Raw genomic sequence first — 19890 nt, forward strand, 5'->3', positions numbered from 1 at the left:
ATTTCATACCGAAAAGGCTGTTTTCTGACCACTCTTCCTGAGCAACACTTTCTGCCTGTACATATTTGTCCCGACAGCTTAAGAACATATCTCCAAGGTTATCAATTCAATTTTCCTATCCAACAATTTCCTGGACTACAGTGGGTAAAATGACTTTGAATAAAAGTAATTTACCTTTCAATTTAAGTAAAAATATAAATGAAAATACCAACCTGCCAACAGATAATAAAAAATACAAAAACGACAATGAGCCTGAAGCCTATTTCTCAAATTGATGCTCATTTACTCCAACCACACTGCTAGTTGTCCAAGCTTCATTTCCACTCATGGCCATTCGCAGTCTCCTTGGCTTGTGTACATAATTGATTTCTCATTAATCCTTTATTTTCCTTATATTAGTCAACTGATCATGCCTCTTTCTATTCCTTTGCCAGTGTCGGCGTATTTTTTTCCTTTTCTATTATTCCATGCATCTGGCACTGTCATACAGTACTGACACAGGGGCCCACTCGCTCATAACAACCAAGAGGCCCCATTGAAGCTTGTCCCATTTCCCATGTTTGACCCATATCCCTCTCATCCTTTCCTATCCATGATCCTGTCCAAATGTTTTTTTGCCGTAAATAGATTTGACTGATAGTTATTTTTTCTACATGATGCCTTATCCGTCATGTATTGTCTTTCAGCTGACTGGTTAGTCACGTATTGTCTATCTGCTGACTGGTTAGCACACAACAAAAAGCTTTTCATTGTAGCTTGGTGCACATGACAATGAACTAAATTGAACTGAATCTGAGAAACATTTCTGCTTTAATTTTCAGCTTTCCAATGACTGAAATATTAATATTTCGCTTCAGCATTTAACTGTATTATCACCAGCTAATGAACCGCAAGTTGTTGATAATCGACAATACCGTATCTCACATAGTAAAGGCAGAAAATGACAGAAATACTCTGAAAAGTTAAGTAACATCCTATTAAGATAGAAGAATGAAAATGCTGAATCCTGGTAAAGGATTGGTACTAAAGAGTTCGGAAATTAAAATGTCCATTTATTGTGATTATTATCTGATTAACTATGACAAACCAAGTAATTTCGATATTTTGATTACAGTACAGAACATGTTGGAAATGGCCAGCAAATAAGGCAGCATCTGGGAGAAAGAACGGTTAATGTTGCAGGGAGAGATAGTCAATAGTCAATAGTCGTTTATTTGTTACATACACATAAATGTGTAGTAAAATGAAACATTACCCGCAGTTAAACAATAAGACCAATAAGATTAATCAATAAAAATGCAATAACACATACAATCACAACTAACACCAAACAAAAAGAAACATCCATCACAGTGAGTCTCCTCCAGTCCCTCCTCACTGTGATGGAAGGCCAAAAATGTCTTTTTCTCTCCCCTGCCGTCTTGTCCCGCGGTCAGGCTGTTGGAGTTGCCACGTCGGGGCGGTCGGGGCTCCCGATATTGAAGCCCCCGCTGGGCGGTGAAAGGTCCACGGCCTATTTCAGGCCGCGCCGGACGGTGAAAGGTCCGTGGCGGGCCGACCCAAGCCCCGCGATTCGGGGCGGGCGAACACGCTGCCGCTGCCGCTGCCGGAGCTCCCGATGTCGGCCCCCATCCAGGGGCCTGCGGGCTTCCGACGTCCAAGCGGCCCGCGCCGGAGCCTCCGGAGACGAATCGCAGCCGCTCCCGCAGCATCCGCAGGCAGCCAGCGCCGCAGGTGGTGAGTCCGGGCCGTGGGCTCTGCGAACCAGAGCCCCAGGTGGTCCCAGGTGCATGGCCGGTGGTAGGCAGCAACGGGAACGGAGACACGACACAGAAACAAAGGTCACGTCTCCGTTCGGGAGAGATAATGTTACAGTTCCCGTTCCCTCCCACCCCCCCCCCCCCCAAACATAACATACAACACTACATCATATTAAAACTACAATTCAGACAAAAACAACAAAAAACACAAAAGACAGACGGACTGCAGGCAAGCCGCAGGCAAACGGCAAGCTATCATATAGACTTTTATACTGTAATTTCAAGCAACCATCTTGGTGGACATGGAGTCCCGTGTTACGACAGCAATCTACCTGTGTCTTCTTTTCTAATCAGATTAAAGGAAACCTCATTTACTTTCAATGGAAAAAAATTAGTTTGAATGTATCTATAATTCTCAAGAATTGCATCTCGTGAAAATGTCACACAGGTTGTCCCCAGATTAGGACAGAGTTCCATTCCTGTCAACTATTCGTAACCAGGACAGTACACAAGTCAGAAATATTCTATGAACTGTTCACAGTTCACAAGTCAGAATTTCTGTGACAGTTTGCAAGTCAGAAATTTTCCCCAGAAAACGCAGCCAGTATTTTCCCTGGAAATTTTCGTTGGAAGACACAGACAGAAATTTTCCTGCATAATCCAGACAGTAACCTGTACAGTTCTTAAGTCAGAATTTTTTTGTGAATTGTTCACAGTTCACAAGTCACAAATTTCTGTAACAGTAAGTAAATCAGAAATTTATTGTGCACTGTTCGTAACCCGGACAGTTCACGATTGAGAACATTTGAGTAAGCATGTATCAATAATTCTCAAGGGTACATCTCATGAAAATGTATCGCAGGTCCTCTGCAGATTATGGCTGAGTTCCATTCCTGTGAACGGTTAGAAAAACATATCGTTCACAAGTCAGAATCAAATTCGCATAAGGAAGAAGATGCCTGCAGTCCTGCAATAGCTGGCAAATCTATCCTGCTGCTCTCCACAACTCTCAATCGCTTGTACAATCTGTACATAACTCGGACATTCCCAAATTGGGGATGACCTGTATTCATATCTGTTTGGGACCGTTGATAACAAACTCTTCAAAAATATTGTAACTTTCCACCTTCTTTTATTTTTCCCTATATATTTTGATATAAGGGACAAATGGGCATGATACTGTTGTGATAAATGGCAATGTGCAAAATTCAGTGTTCTGCAGAATCTAACTATGTTAAGGTAAAGTAGCATCCGTCATAAGTCTAGGTTGCTTCTGCCATCATGTCATGACAATTGTCTCAGCCAATTAAGCATTCTCACACTTCACCTTGGATTCATTTACATGGCAGCTTTCAGAATTATAATGAAAATAACAGCTGAACACTCATCTCCTGTTAGGCACAACACTGCTTACAAAACTTGATTCCCAAATGGCTCAAACTTCAACTGTCAGGTCTGGACATGCATACTTAGAACACGCTACATGCTTCAAGTTTAAACATTTAGAGAATAGAGGGAATGGAGTTTCACTCTCTAAACAGTTAAATTGAGGTCAAGTAGGTTTAAAATGTGTCAAGGGAGGCCAATAGAGCTCCTGAGCATTCCGTAAATTAGATCTGACACCACATTTGTACTCTTTGTAGGCTAGGGAGTTCCATTTGTGAATCAGTTAATCAATCAGTCTCTTGATTTTTTTTTCCCTGCAGGCTTAACATTGGTGAAAAGCAGAAAACTTACCAGTCAATTTCTTTAAAGTCTTCACGTCATTCCTCTTTTGTTGTGGATCAAATCAATAAACCACTTCAACTTTTCTTTTTCAACCCCATTTGCTAATCACGAGTTTTCATGAAGTTGCAGAATTGGACAGAAGTTCAGATAGACATTGTCAAAGGCAACGTGTAAGTTTCAACCAGGTTGTTCAGCAACTTTCATTCGTAAGAGAGCCCTTCCACATGGTGAGACTTTTAGAACAATTCATGATGACATCATTAAATAAAGTCAAAAACTTAGAAGATATTATAAATGAAATAAGTTGTGGAGTACGGGGTTTATTCTTTTTTAAATTAACAGAATTTGGGTTCTATGATCATTCTCTACAGAGTGGCTTGGTTTTGCACGGAAATTTAGCATCCTGTAATTAATCAAGTGATTTTCTCCTGACTACATATTCCTAGTAATTAAAGTTCTGTAACATAGTAGCTTATTCTTTCTGCTCCAGCACCTGCATTTCATTTGTTTTCTTTCCCATGGTCATAAATCTGCACAATTGTCAATGTGCCATAATATTAGTGCAGTAATCAAAGTTAATTAGCTCTCTCAATACTGCACAACAAGGCTATAATAGAGAAGCATTTAAAGAGTTCCATATAGCAAGTTACAAATGATTCATCAGTTGCACTGCAATATGAAGTCCCAAATGACTGGTATTTAAAGGAAAAAATGCTTGTATTCATACTGAATAAAATCTATTGGAAGCTTGATGTATTTTTCAAGTAAATAACATGTTCAAGTAAAAATAATGTAGTGGCCGAGTCTATTTTGAAAGAGGTAGATCATGAGTTTAGGATACCTCTTTAATGTTTTTATAATTGTACTAATTTACTAGTGTATGGCATTCCATACCACAACTACCCAGGTCTGAAAAATGACAACACCATTGCATGGCAAACTGGTCTCTTTTAGTAATGTACAACATGCAATAATCGTTTTGCGTATGGAAATCACTTGAACATCTTAATGTTGTCGACTCCCAATTCCAGAATAAGAATTTGCAAAATACAGGTATAAATCAAACTGGAAAAGACAATCGTACACCATTTATTCAGCCCCAGAGTTCAGTGAAAGAAAAATAAGTTTTCATTCGTCAATCTTATCAACAAATGTCCACCTTGCTCCTTTTTAAGTAAATACTGATATTATTAACTTCTGTTGGGCTCATAGGGTAAGTATGTGTTTCCCAGCCACATTAGAGAACTTCTCATGATTCAACCTATCAATATCCATTCTGATCCTGAATGTTTTAACAAAATCCACTCTTGTAATTTCTGCTATAAAATAAAGGAAATAATGAAAACACTCATCATATCAGGCAGTATCTGCAGACAGAAGGAAATAATATTAAGAAGTAGAAACAAGGAACAACATATGTTGGCTTACAGAAAATGACACAAAGTGTTGGAGTAACTCAGCAGGTCAGGCAGCATCTCCAGAGAGCATGGAGAACAGTCTGAAGAAAGGTCACGACCCGAAATGTCACAGATGCATGTTCTCTAGATCATGTTCCTCCAGCACTTTGTGTTTGTTTAAAGATAGTATTAATCTCAACTAAAGTCATTGACCCGCAATGCAAATACTTCCCACTTCTCTCCTACAGTGCACCTCGACCTGAGTGTTTTCAATTGGTGTTTTCAAATACTTCTATTGTTTCGGATTTTAAGCATCTGCAGGAAATGGCTTTATGATTCTCTCATCCTCCTCCCTCTCTGCACAACTGATATCAGATACAAGATAATAGAAGATCAGCCTGATGATTATCAGATGATTATTACACTATAAGTACAGTACGCTGATCCACATACAATATTCCAAAGGTGAACAAATTATTGGCATAAATCAAAAACAGTCACTTGTAAATGTATCCAGATCTTCATTCCCATCTTACTATAGGATGATGGTTCAAATTACTTGTCCATCAATACTCGCTGCTAGGGTTTAGTTCCAAAGGCCACAACCCTCGCAGAATGTCATGCTGTTGAAATAGAAATTTCCCCCAACATTCAGCAAACCAAACTTGCCATTTCTGCTGTGATTTGGGTCCAACCTGACCGGCTGGCCAAGTCATACAGCCAAATATTTCACACCATTCAGTCTGAAGAGGCATCCCGACCCAAAATATCACTGTTTATTTCCCTCCACGGGTGGGTCAGAACCCTTCGTCAGAGTCTGCCGTCGCCTGTCCATTCCCTCGACAGATGCCAGCTGACTCGTTGAGTTCCGCCAGCATTTTGTGTTTTGCTCAGTCTGCAATAGCTCAGCATAAGGAACAATGAAAATTTCTTATCCAGTGAAGAAAAATCAAGTATTCAAATTGCACCTTGAAATATATCAGGTCCCATTAAATAGATGGCATTAGCATGAAGAGTTGAATGGTTTCCTTCTGAGATATAACGATTTTAGCACAAGCTATTGTCAAAACACACCAAATTTCATGTAAAGTACAGATTAGGAACAGAAGTAGGCCAATCATTCCCTCATATCGGCTCCAACATTTCAGAAGATCATGGCTGATCATAGCAAATCTTCAATTCTGCATCCCTGTCTACCAGTAAATATTTTACTCATTTACTTACCAGGATGCAATCTATTTCTCTACGAAAAATATTCCAGACCTCTGCTTCCTTTGAGCAAAAGAATTACAAAGATTCTTCTGAACTTCGGTGGATACAAGCCTAGCTTGTCCAACCTTTTCTCATTCGACATCTCACCCATTCGAATCCAATAAAGATTATTTACGTTGCTCCCAACACACTAACATCTTCTTTAAACAAAGAAACCAGTATAGACAATAGACAACAAGTGCAGGAGTAGGCCATTCGGCCCTTCGACCCAGCACCGTCATTCAATGTGATCATGGCTGATCATTCACAATCAGTACCCTGTTCCTGGCTTCTCCCTATATCCCTTGACTCCGCTGTCTTTAAGAGCTCTATCTAGCTCTCTCTTGAAAGCATCTAGACAATTGGCCTCCACTGCCTTCTGAGGCAGAGAATTCCACAGATTTACAACTCTCTGACTGAAAAGGTTTTTCCTCTTCTCCGTTCTAAATGGCCTATCCCTTATTCTTAAACTGTGGCCCCTGGTTCTGGACTCCCCCAACATTGGGAACATGTTTCCTGCCTCTAACGTGTCCAATCCCTTCATAATCTTATATGTTTCAATAGGATCCCCTCTCATCCTTCTAAATTCCAGCGTATACAAGCCTAGTCGCTGCAGCCTTTCAACATACGACAGTCCCGCCATTCCAGGAATTAACCCAGTGAACCTACGCTGCACGCCCTCAATAGCAAGAATGTCCTTCCTCAAATTTGGAGACTAAAACTGCACACAGTACTCCAGGTGCAGTCTCACTAGGGCCCTGTACAACTGCAGAAGGACCTCTTTGCTCCTGTACTCAACTCCCCTTGTCATAAAGGCCAACATGCCATTGGCTTTCTTCACTGCCTGCTGTACCTGCATGCTAACTTTAAGTGACTGATGAACAAGGACACCCAGATCTCTTTGTACTTCCCCATTTCCTAACTTGACACCATTCAGATAATAATCTGCCTTCCTGTTCTTACCACCGAAGTGGATAACCTCACATTTATCCACATTAAACTGCAACTGCCATGCATCTGCCCACTCACACAACCTGTCCAAGTAACCCTGCATCCTCATAGCATCCTCTTCACAGTTCACACTGCCACCAGCTTTGTGTCATCCGCAAATTTGCTAATGTTACTTTTAATCCCTTCATCTGTCATTAATGTATATTGTAAATAACTGCGATCCCAGCACCAAGCCTTGCGGTACCCCACTAGTCACTGCCTGCCATTCTGAAAGGGACCCATTAATCCCTACTCTTTGTTTCCTGTCTGCCAACCAATTTTCTATCCATATCAGCACCCTACCCCCAATACCATGTGCTCTAATCTTGCCCACTAATCTTCTATGTGAGACCTTATCAAAGACTTTCTGAAAGTCCAGGTACACTACATCCACTGGCTCTCCCTTGTCCATTTTCATAGTTACATTCTCAAAAAAATCCAGAAGATTAGTCAAGCATGATTTCCCCTTCGTAAATCTATGCTGACTTGGATCGATCCTATTACTGCTATCCAAATGTTCTGCAATTTCTTCTTTTAAATAATTGACTCCAGCATCTTCCCCACCACTGATGTCAGGCTAACTGGTCTATCACCTCCAAATTTCCCGTTTTCTCTCTCTCTTAAAAAGTGGGATAACATTAGCTACCCTCCAATCCACAGGAGCTGATCCTGAATCTATAGAACATTGGAAAATGATCACCAATGCGTCCACGATTTCTTGAGCCACTTCCTTAAGTACCCTAGGATGCAGTACCTCAGATGTAGTCTCCAATACCCCATATGACTAATGTACAGCCTTCCAACTTGAGTATTCATTTCTCCAAACAAGAAATGAAAATACTCTGTTAGGTTTTCTAATTACTTGCAGTTCTTGCAAACTAGCCTTTTGCGAATCGTGCACTTCAACAATCAGATCCCTCGGCATCTCGTTGCCTTGCAACTATCTCAACTTCCTCTTTTATTTTTACTTCTCATGCAAAAATAGACAATTTCACTCCATTTTGCACTCCATTTGTCATATATTTTACTCTACCTGCTTCACCGTGTAGCTTCCTTATTTATTTTTCTACCTTCCTTTGCGTCATCAGCAAATTTAACAATCATCCTTCCGTACCTCATTGTTCAATGGTACAACACTGTTATATAGAAATAACCTTGAAAAAATAAGTTTTCAATTGCTGCAAAATAAGAAGGAAATATTCCAGTTTTCCAGAATTCCCTTGCATAATCCACTTCAATAATATGAGTAAGAATATATATTCAACGGCCAACTTTAGCTTGTTGTCAATAATAAGCGACTATTTCACCAACATTTTCTACAATTTCTTTACTAGACCATGGTTCATTTTTTGGACTTTTTTTGTTTTTAGTATGTGTTTAAAAGTATGTTTTAGTGTTTCTTGGTTTGTTTTATGTTGGGGGGTGGGGAACTTTTTTTCAATCTCTTACCTCGACAGAGATGCGATTTTTTTTCCGTATCGTATCTTCGTCCCCACTGCAGCCTAACATTGTGGAGTTGGCAGCGCAGAGCTTGCAATCCCTTTGCCGGGAATCAAAGTTCCAACCGCGGGGGGGTAATAAAAGTGAATAAAAGTTCACTTTTATTGAAGTGGACTTTAACATCGTGAAGCCCACGTTCTCTGGTAAGAGACCGACTTGGGAGCTGAATGCCGCGGAGAGTTTCAACCGCCCCGACGCGGGAGTTTCGATCACTCCGACAGGGGCTATGATCGTCGGCTACGGGAACTTTGATCGTCCCAACTACGGATGGTTTGACTGCCCCAACCGCGGGAGAACAAGAGGAACAAGTTTGAACTTTATTGCCTTCCATCACAGTGAGGAATGTGGAATCCACTGTGATGGATGTTAATGTTGACTTTTAAGTGGTTGTGTGTCTTGTATGGTAATTCAAATTTCACTGTATCTTAATTGGTACATGTGACAATAAACTGACCTTGAAACCTTGATTCTACAAACCAACTCTGTCTCTTCTGAGGAGTCCTTATTTTCCACAATGCTTCAGTAAGCATACCAATCTAGCCACCCAGCCATGAATCCTGATAAGACACTTCATGGCAAGTGCATGAGACTTGCACCATCCTTACCACCACAGAATGTGGATAGATTAGCACAACACATTGATTTATATACATTTAGTGCATACATGTAAAGCTTCAGAGCATGATTTACTTAAAAATAGCATTATCAAAACCATGCTGCGGTAGAAGATAAATGCAATACAATAATTGAGCTTTGGCAATATATCAATTGGAGATCGGTTAAATTTAAAATTACTGAAGATTTTATGAACAAATTCTTGGAAAGCAAGTCTCCAAAAAAAAGCCCCTAAAAACATGAGCAGGGTGGTAAAATAGAGAACCAAGGAACTTGGGATGAGAAAATCAGAAAGAGGACAGAGAAAAGGAGTGTACTTCAATCGGTGAGACATTGACAAGCGGTCTTCCTCGTGGATTTAGGATTTGACCTCCATTTATCACCATACATCAAGAACAAATTAATTGTACATTGTTGTATTATTATGTTTGCCAATGACAGAGAGGGACAGTAAGCTGAATAGATAGGACAGAAGTTAAAAGTTAAAGGTACGAAACATTGGAAGCGAGGACAGAAAATGGATAAAACTGTGGTGACTTAGTTCAATTTTTATCGCAAATTCTCATCCACTCACGACATACATGGGCATAATTTACAGAGGCCAATTAATCCATAAACACGCACATCTTTGGGATGTGGGAAGAAACCGTAGCATACGGAGGAAACCTCCAGGGAGAACATGCATGTTCTCCGGTCACAGGGAGAACATGTAAATGCATGTCAGTATCGATCCAGGATCTCTGCCACTGTGAAGCAGCGGCTCTAAAGCTGCACCACTGTGCCACCCTGGAATAGAAAAGTAATTATGTCTGTGCTGAATATTGATGCAATATTGACAAGATCAAGAACTTGGATTAAAGATGTTTATTGTTTATTTATTTGTCTTACGCACTGCATATAAATGTAAACAATGAAAATCTTATTTGCTGCAGCTTTACAGGCACATTAGATGCAACAACACAGATCGAGTGAAGATGAGGTTAATCAGGATCTGACTAAACCTAGGAACAGTCTCAAAGGGGAATCAATATTCAGATTTTACTGAAGGATCTCAATTAAAATAGGTGTTTCATTGTTGAAGTGAGCGCAGACATGTTATGTTGGTTTATTTTTAAACCTTTACCATTGCTTAATACTGGAAACAAGTATCAGCCACTGTAGTTATGCTTGCCAAATCAACTGTAACAGTGGCCATTTGTACAGGAAATTGGATTTTAATAAGGAGGACTGGCAATGTTGAGGAACTCAATGGATTCCAGCAATGGATATTATTAATGCAACCTGATACTGTCATAACTTTTGCACTGATGTTCCCCATTACAGTGACAAGGTTTGATTAATCATGTATATTTGGCATCAATGGGGTTGTCAAAAGCAATCATCCAGAAAACACAATGAGCTAAATCTATGTTTAGAAAATAAATTCTTGCTCTTTAAAAAAACACAAAAAATAGAAACTAAAAATCCCAAATCTCAACATAGTTCTCCATGATGAAATGCTGCTTTATTTTTAGGCACAACACTTAATGCTATAATTGGCACTACAAAGAAATTGGTGATGACAAAATGATATCACTAATCCATTTTATTTTTAATAAAAATATTCTAAAAGCAAGACTTTATTGCAAATGTTTAGTTTGCATAAATGCATCACGTCCACCATAAAATACATTTGTCACACAGCCAGAGGATCTTAATTGACTATTCCCAAAATAGGTGTTTGTCATCTTAAGATGGTAGGCCAGATAAACCATTTACTGTAATTGTACTTAAACCCTATCCCCATCCACTTTTTTGACATTAAAATGTTTGCAACGTCTTAACAAACCAAATATCACTTTATTTGGAATTAAAACAAGTAAAATTTGCAATGAAATTCATTCTCTTGGTTGATGTGTATCACCAGTATCAAACTGTACAATACACTTATGATTTTATAAATAAATCAATAACTGTTAACATGTCATTCTGCCTGAAATACATTTGTAATTATAAGTAAATTATATACAAAGCTAATTGGTTTTTAAGTGGTGCTGCATTATTTTTAAGTAACAAAAGCTACTTTGGATAAAAATCTAATATTCTTCATAAAAATGCAAAAAACTGGCTAAAACAGAAATGGAACATGTATCTTCATAATTTTTAATGGCTATTGCACCATTTCACACAGAGCAATAATTCCACAATTTTACTTCTTAAATATGCAATGTCATATAAATCAAAACTATTGGCTCAGGAAAGTGAATTAGGGTGGCACTGTGGCGCAGTGGTAGAGCTACTGCTTCACAGCGCCAGCAGCCCAGGTGCAATCCCGACCATCAGGGCTGTCTGTGCGGAGTTTGTACATTCTCCCTATCACCGCGTGGGTTTTCTTCAGGTGCTCTGGTTTCCTCCCACGTTCCAAAGATATGCAGGTTTGTAGGTTAATTGCCTTTGATAATATTAAGGCTCTTGTGCAGAACATACAGTGCCCTCCATAATGTTTGGGACAAAGACCCACCATTTATTTATTTGCCTCTGTTCTCCCACAATTTGAGATTTGTAATAGCAAAAAATCACGTGGTTAAAGTGCACATTGTCAGATTTTAATAAAGGCCATTTTTATACATTTTGGTTTCACCATGTAGAAATTACAGCAGTATTTATACATAGTGCCCCCATTTCAGGGCACCATGATGTTTGGGATACAGCAATGTCATGTAAATGAAAGTAGTCATGTTTAGTATTTTGTTGCAGATCCTTTGCATGCAATGACTGCTTGAAGTCTGTGATTCATTGACATCACCAGTTGCTGGGTGTCTCTGGTGATGCTCTGCCAGGCCTGTATTGCAGCCATCTTTAGCTTATGCTTGTTTTGCGGGCCAGTCCTCTTCAGTTTTCTCTTCAACATATAAAAGGCATGCTCAATTGGGTTCAGATCGGGTGATTGACATGGCCACTCAAGAATTGACCATTTTTTAGCTTTGAAAAACTCCTTTGTTGCTTTAGCAGTATGTTTGGGTCATTATCTTGCTGTAGAATGAACTGCTGGCCAATGAGTTTTGAGGCATTTGTTTGAACTTGAGCAGATAGGATGTATCTATACACTTCAGAATTCATTATGCTACTCCATCAGCAGTTGTATCATCAATGAGGATAAGTGAGCCAGTACCTTCAGCAGCCGTACATGCCCAGGCCATAACACCTCCACCACTGTGTTTCACAGATCAGGTGGTATGCTTTGGATCTTGGGCAGTTCCTTCTCTCCTCTATACTTTGCTCTTGCCATAACCCTGATATAAGTTAATCTTCGTCTCATCTGTCCACAAGACCTTTTTCCAGGACATCACTGGTTTGTTAACCACTGGTTTGCATCTTGCAGTGTAGCCTCTGTATTTCTGTTCATGAAGTCTTCTGCAGACAGTGGTCATTGAGAAATCCAGAGCATCACCAGAGAAGACACTCAGCAATTGGTGATGTCCATGAATCGCAGACTTCAAGCAGTCATTGCATGCAAAGGATATGCAACAGGTACAGGTTACTGAGCTGGATGATCAGCCATGATCATATTGAATGGCGGTGCAGGCTCGAAGGGCCGAATGGCCTACTCCTGCACCTATTTTTTATGTTTCTATGTTTCTAACTCTGGTTGCTCTTTTAAGTACTTCTTAGCAAACTGTAATCTGGCCATCCTATTTTTGTGGTTAACCACTGGTTTGCATCTTGCAGTGTAGCCTCTGTATTTCTGTTCATGAAGTCTTCTGCAGACAGTGGTCATTGAGAAATCCACACCTGACTCCTGAAGAGTGATTCTGATCTTTCGGACAGGTGTTTGGGGATTTTTCTTTATTATGGAGAGAATTCTTCTGTCATCAGCTGTGGAGGTCTTCCTTGTCCTGCCAATCCCTTTACGATCAGTAAGCTCACCAGTGCTCTCTTTCTTCTTAATGATGTTCCAAACAGTTGATTTTGGTAAGCTTAAGGTTTGGCTGATGTCTCTAACAGTTTTATTCTTTTTTCTCAGTCTCATAAAGGCTTCTTTGACTTTCATTGGCACAACTTTGGTCCTCATGTTGATAAACAGCAATAAAAGTTTCCAAAGGTGATGGAAAGACTGGAGGAAAGACTGGGTGCTAAGATCTCTCTTATACCTGCATGGAGGAGGCATTTAAACACACCTGAGCAATTACAAACACCTGTGAAGTCATGTGTCCCAAACACTATGGTGCCCAGCCACGGGGGGACTATGCATAAACACAGCTGTAATTTTTATATGGTGAAACCAAAATGTACAAAAATACCCTTTAATAAAATCTGACAATGTGCACTTTAACCACATGTGATTTTTTTCTCTTACAAATCTCAAATTGTGGAGTACAGAGGCAAATAAATAAATGATGGGTCTGTCCCAAACGTTATGGAGGGCACTGTACAGTAGAAATAGCGCACGGGTGATCAATGGTCGGTGTGGACTCAGTTGGGCCGAAGGATCTGTTTCCACACTGTATCTCAGAATTGCAGATGAAATGTAGCATACGTAGTTTGCAATCAGAGGCAGTCACAATACCCTTCCTTCACTTCGGAGCTTCCAAGCAAAACCTCGCTACTTTGGGGAAGAGGAGGGTACAGATTGGGAACTTAAAAATGAGACAGGTAATTGCTAGCAATGATCTTACAGAGGGTGACTAAGAAACGCAATAGTGTGCAAGGGCTGTATCACCTCACATAGTCTTGCTAGCAGTTGGCAATTGGCTCAGGAAAGAGAAAAAGTAAAAAGTCACTTTTAAATGAAAGGAAACTTAATGCAGTCTAATAATTAGATGAATTAACTGCCGTATAATGCGTCATGGTGTAGATTTGAACTGGACTTCTCAAAGATCAAGTCCATGAATGTATTTTGCACTCAACCATTGCACAGAAGATGGGGAAGCAGAAGAAAGCAACAATCTTCATTTTATAATGCAACTTGAAACTCTTCAGTTCAGTTACTAATTCAGAAATAAATGCATTGAAATATATTTTTATCTCTGTAGAAGTTTCAAATGTACTTCGCAGTGAACTCACCTTATAATGGTTTCTTTTATGTTAATTTTCCTACATACTCTTTCCCACTGAAATCAAAGTAGTGACAGTATTTCAACAGCAAGTTGAGTGATGGCAGAACATGTCTGAATGCCTTTTGGTCCACAGATCCCAGGAGCTCAAAAGAACCAGCTGCACAGTAGTCACATTTCCCTGAGAAGCAATAGTGCTTCCTTTAAATTGGCAATCTAATAAAAATGTTTACAAAACTGCAGTAATAGGCACTGCAAAGAAAAGTGGCTGCACAGTGGTTTTTATTTTTATTGCGACAGTATCTTACAAATTTCCCCCGAGGAAATCTCAATCCTGCAGAAATGTAAGTCATATTAGAGCATTGTCCCATTACTGTCTCTCTCCCACATGTCGTCAGTCTTCAAGTTGGCAAATTGCAACAGACAAAAGCACTCCATTGTATAATAACAATATGATTTTGGAGTTTACATTTGTTGTGCCAATTAGTTGAGGATGTATTATTTAGTAACTACCTATAACTGACTAGCTCAGGGGTACTGTAATGCTGCTGTTGTGACAACATGCCGCAGTATTCTGTGATGTGTGTAATCTATGTAAAGCTCTTAAAGGAGCAACACCAGCACATTTTAAACCATTCCTCCTCAATTTGTCTATTACCTGGTGGCATTCATCAGAAAAGTGTCATTTCAGCATGTAATTTTGACCAAAATAACAATTTGGAGGGGAAACAGTGAATCTCTATACATTTCTCATACCATGCCAGGTTCCTAACATTTCAAACAATCAAAATTCAATATGCAGTCAGCTCATTTGGCGTGTGGCTGCATCGCCTAGCAAACAAACATACAAATAAAAGGGCAAAAGAAAAGTACTGTACATGCTGGAAATATGTTAAAAAACACAATTGGTATAGTTCTGAATAAAGGTCATCAAACCAAAACATTAACCCGACAGATGTAGTCCAACTCCAGTGTTCCCAGTACTTCGTTTTTTTTTTAATGAAACCGACCTGCGACTTATTTTACCAAACCCAAATGCTCAAAAAATATATACAGTAATAGTATTGTACTTGTATTTATTTTTCTCCGGAAATTCAATTTGCACATTTACCATTCAATGATTTTCATCTTAGATTAATCCCAGTTAGCGGGGATTTTCAATTAAATTCTTAGATATGTGTGGTAATTTAACAAAACCGGCAAAGAGCTTTGCTTTCAAGGAACAGAGGTCACAAAATGGGTTAAATAATGTGCTAATCGCATCTACAATTAATGCGATAAGTGACTGTTTCTTGTATCTACAAAGAGTAAAATAGTTTCAGGGCTTTTCAAAAAAACAAAAAGTTACGCTGTTGTCAATGCAACTTTCTTGCTATTGGATTTCAAATGAAGCAAAACTTCCAATCTTGGCGCACTAAAGTGGCATTTACTGAAAGATATTTTGAGCATCAAGATATTGTAGTGAAAGCTTGCACATATCATAGAAGCACTCACCCATTCTTCCAGTATCTTTTCTGTGGCTTCAGCGGCTCTTGCTCGGTTTCTGCAGGCTAAGATAACGTGAGCTCCGTGCAAAGCTAAAGAACGCGCAGTTTCATAACCTACCAAGAAAAAAGCATTATTGTATACACAGTTGTTTTGAAGCAAGGAAAAATACACTTTCCATACTCTTAGACATCACTGTTTGAATAAGCAACAATTTCATTTTAAAACAAGACACAAAATGGCAGAGTAACTCAGGTAGCAATATGGATTGATTCCCCGCAGATGCTGCCTCACCTGCCGAATTACTCCAGCACTTTGTGTCTTTATTTGTAAACCAACATCTGCAGTTTGTTGTTTCTCACCAATTTCATTATGCTCTCTATGTGCCTGTGCAACCTCAAAGGATCAATGTACCCAAAGGCCTTGGAGTGTAACTAACTAGCAAGTAAATAATCTGTCAGGTAATTTTCGCCAATAATAGTGCCTAATTGTAAAAATCCTATCAGTCCAACTAACTGAGCAATTTTCTTTGAAACAAAACTGGCTCTGGTCAACGACTGAAAAACTAAGGACTGTCATTAGCACATGACTATACATTTTTCTGAGAGAGTATGTTCAGAATATTTCCCAATTTTTATTTTGAATATAGGATCTGGCTTTCAAAGTTGCAGTATTGGTTTCCATTTGCAATGGAAATAAAATACCCAAAGGGATAATACGAGACATGAAGTCTCACTTAAAAGTTTTTATAAACTACATAATAAATGAGATGTGGTTCAGAGATATTTATTTCTCTAACAGTAACTGCCAGTTGTACAACCTTTCCAAATAACTTCTTTAAAGGCATTTTTACAGCAAATGAAAGGAACTTTCTATCAAAATCTGGATGGCAATTCTTAAAGTAATAATTTGCTGCAGATTTATGTATTTTTCTAAATGTTTAGAAGTGGCTGTCTATTTCCAATCTTTAGCTCTCCTCTTCTCTTTCCAATTATACTTGGGGATAAAATATTTTTTAGCACCTTAGGAACCATTCCAAAATTCCTCAGCATTAACCCATACATGTTACGTTTTGTGTTTGCTGTGATAAGGGTCACAAAAGTGTGCATCTTAAAATCTGCCCACGATAAGAAAATAACTTGTTTCCAGCAAAAATTGTGGTTCTGAAGCAGAAGAAACTTATCGGAGATTTGATGTAATTTTCAATTTAATGAGCCAGTAATGGTTTTAGGTTAGCCGGCATGTTCAGAGTATCTTTTCACTTTTAAAACATAACCATCCGTGACTGCAATTCAAGGCAGCCACAACCGTGGCAGCCTATCTGAAGATTGTGAATAGGCCACAAATTAATAAGCACATAGAATGTGTGACGAACAGATGTTCTTCCTTCAAACATCAGTTATTGTTCAAACCCAGACCTTGCAGCTCATCGTGGAAACTGCAAACTAGTTGTAGTATTGCTCAAAGTCATCTCAAAGAATGGACTTAGTACTTGGTTGCAGCAATGTGGCATTTTGAAGTCTCCAAAGGCACAACAGCAAAGAATGATCCAATATTCATTGCACTTCACCTCATATCCTATTTTTTTTCCCCCTTCTGCTCCTCTTCCCTGTACCCCACCTGGATTTGTACCCATTTTTGCCTTCCCCCTCCCTTTTACCTCTATTCCTTTCTAGAGCTTCATAATTGGCTTTATCTTCATCTCACACTTTTTGTCTTTTCACCTTCGGCCTTTGTCCAACCACCTGCTGAGCAACTCCCTCACTTTGTGTCTTTTTTTGAGAGCCAGCATCTGCAGTTCCTTATGTTCCCAAAATTCTCAATTGGGTAGTATTTCCTGTAAAAAATTCCATCCACTTGGTAACCATCATCAAATTATATCATGAGATTTAATGTGTAATTATTTCAAGAATGTTCCTGAGGAACACTCTTTCAAGGGCTGTAAAGCAGAATTACAAAGATCATTCCATCAACAACCAGCAGAAATGCGGGAAATCGATTTGTGAATTGTTGCAAAATCGAAGAACATCTTAAACCAGGTAGGAATGATATACCTATGTAGATACATCCCTAATGGTCTCCCAAATACTCTTTCATATGTATGGGTTGTACATAAATCAAACGTTCATATGTTGGGGAGGATCGGTATATAATGTGAATTAATAATACCATATGAAATCAAGGCATAATAGTATCAGATTATCTGGTACAGTCTATCCGACGATCATGGACGCGCAACCAGATTACAAAAAACTGCAGGACTTTAAAGGTATTATTGGAAAAGTTTTCTTTCAACTTTTGTTTAAAGAAAATCCCAAGTTAATAAATTATTAGGCAAACTTGGTATTTTCACTAATTAAACACAGACAATTATCTTCACATGGCAAATATATTTTCCAGCTGTTGCCAAAGCAATTTTGCTTCAATTTCTAATAAAACAACATTAATAAAACAAATGAATAAGGATTTGCTAAAGTCCGATTATTTAAGCATGGGTTTAGTTTAATTAGTTTTAACTATTTCATTCAAATACAACTACAAAAAATATAAAACTACCTGACTGAGCAGGCAAGTCTGCTGTTAACGCTGGTTGCATGTACATTAAGTGTGTTACACTAATTGGGTCAATTTATAAAGGAGCTGTCAAAAGCGATGAGTACATTGTCAAATGTTCCTGGATTAGCACCTAACTAACGTAAAATTTGTGATCCAACAGAACAAGAGCAATTAGTCTAAATTGGCAAGTTTCCAAAAAAATTAGGCTTTAGCAGGAGATGGTGTAAACAGCAACAACATAGATTTCCAAAGTAAAGACAATCACATCCACTTATATTTCTTCACAGGGCAAAAGAAAACTGACTATAGAGACACTGGCAATCAGATTCTTCAGGAGGTTGTCAATTGCAAATTGTTAAACAAATTTTGTAAACAAATTGTGTAAACAAAATTTTGGTGACTTTTTTCACTCAGAGGGTGGTAGGTATATGGAACGAGCCGCCAGAGGAGGTAGGGGAGACTGACACTATAACAACATTTAAAAGATATTTGGACAGGAACATGGAGAGGAAAAGTTTAGAGGGATAGGGGCCAAACGCGGGCAAGTGGGACTAGTGTAGATGGGGCATCTTGGTCGAGCATGGGCAAGTTGGCCAAAGATAGTCACAAAGTGCTGGAGTATCTCAGCGGGTCAGGCAGCATCTCTGGGGGTAAAGGTTAGTGACGTTTTGGGTCAGGACCCTTCTTCAGACCAAAGGCCATGTTTCTATGACTCTGAACAGAAGAAAGATTTATCCACGATAGAGCTCAAAACATGTAACTAAAATGCCATTTAAGTTTTGTTATATTTTAGTACATTCAAAGAATTCCAAGATTAATTCCAAATCAATTTTAATATTTTTATTAGATTATTATTAGGCAAATCGCAGACACACACAAATTTCACCTTGATTATGGGCCACAGAAAAGTCTCTCTGCTTCAGGAGTTGCATAGTAATTAACAACAAAAGCAAAAAGAATCTTAAAACTTCAATAAGAAATCTCACCCATCGGATTGCTTTTTACATGTCCGATCGTTTTGATGAAGTCGCAGCTGAAATTGTTACAATGTAAAGAGCATGTGCATTAAGGTGACTGAGCAGAAGCAAAATAGACCACATGAAAGGCCTGGTACTGTCAATACATCCAAGTTAAACAAGCGAGACCAACATGGCAAAAAGGAGTAAGCTGCAATACCCAAGACCCACAATTGAGGTGAGATCCAGATTAAGCCTCTGGAATTACGCTTGCATGAATAATTGAATCCCTGTTTCTGTCCACCACGTGATCGTTTGGCTTTATGCCAGTTCTCCGTGAAGTAGTTACTTTGGTACTGTCATCCAACGTTCTTCTGACATGTCCTGCCCACCTGATCTATGATTCTTTCAGCAACGTCCGTGTCTGGAATCTGTGTGTCTGGAATCTTGTTTTGCCACTTGAGGTGAATTATTCTATGCAGACAGGTCATATGGAACTGTTTGGCATGTCTGCTGTACACTGTCCATGCCTCGCACCCATAGAGTAAGGTAGGTATAACAACAGCACGATACACCTTTACTTTGGTGTTCAGGTCGTTTCCTCGTCGTTCCCACTTTA

The 19890-nt window shown here is 39.0% G+C and overlaps 1 protein-coding gene across 2 annotated transcripts in view; it reads right to left on the bottom strand.

Annotated features, from left to right (window-relative positions):
- Nucleotides 1–19890, bottom strand: part of wwox (WW domain containing oxidoreductase) — an 881881-nt gene that overhangs the window by 798120 nt on the left and 63871 nt on the right. For both annotated transcript variants that reach the window (XM_078401744.1, XM_078401743.1), the window contains exon 5: nucleotides 15769–15875. In XM_078401744.1, the coding sequence (XP_078257870.1) occupies nucleotides 15769–15875 (107 nt within the window). The remainder of the gene's footprint in view (nucleotides 1–15768; nucleotides 15876–19890) is intronic.

Source organism: Rhinoraja longicauda, chromosome 6 (assembly GCF_053455715.1).
Source record: "Rhinoraja longicauda isolate Sanriku21f chromosome 6, sRhiLon1.1, whole genome shotgun sequence".
Lineage (NCBI taxonomy): Eukaryota > Metazoa > Chordata > Chondrichthyes > Rajiformes > Arhynchobatidae > Rhinoraja > Rhinoraja longicauda.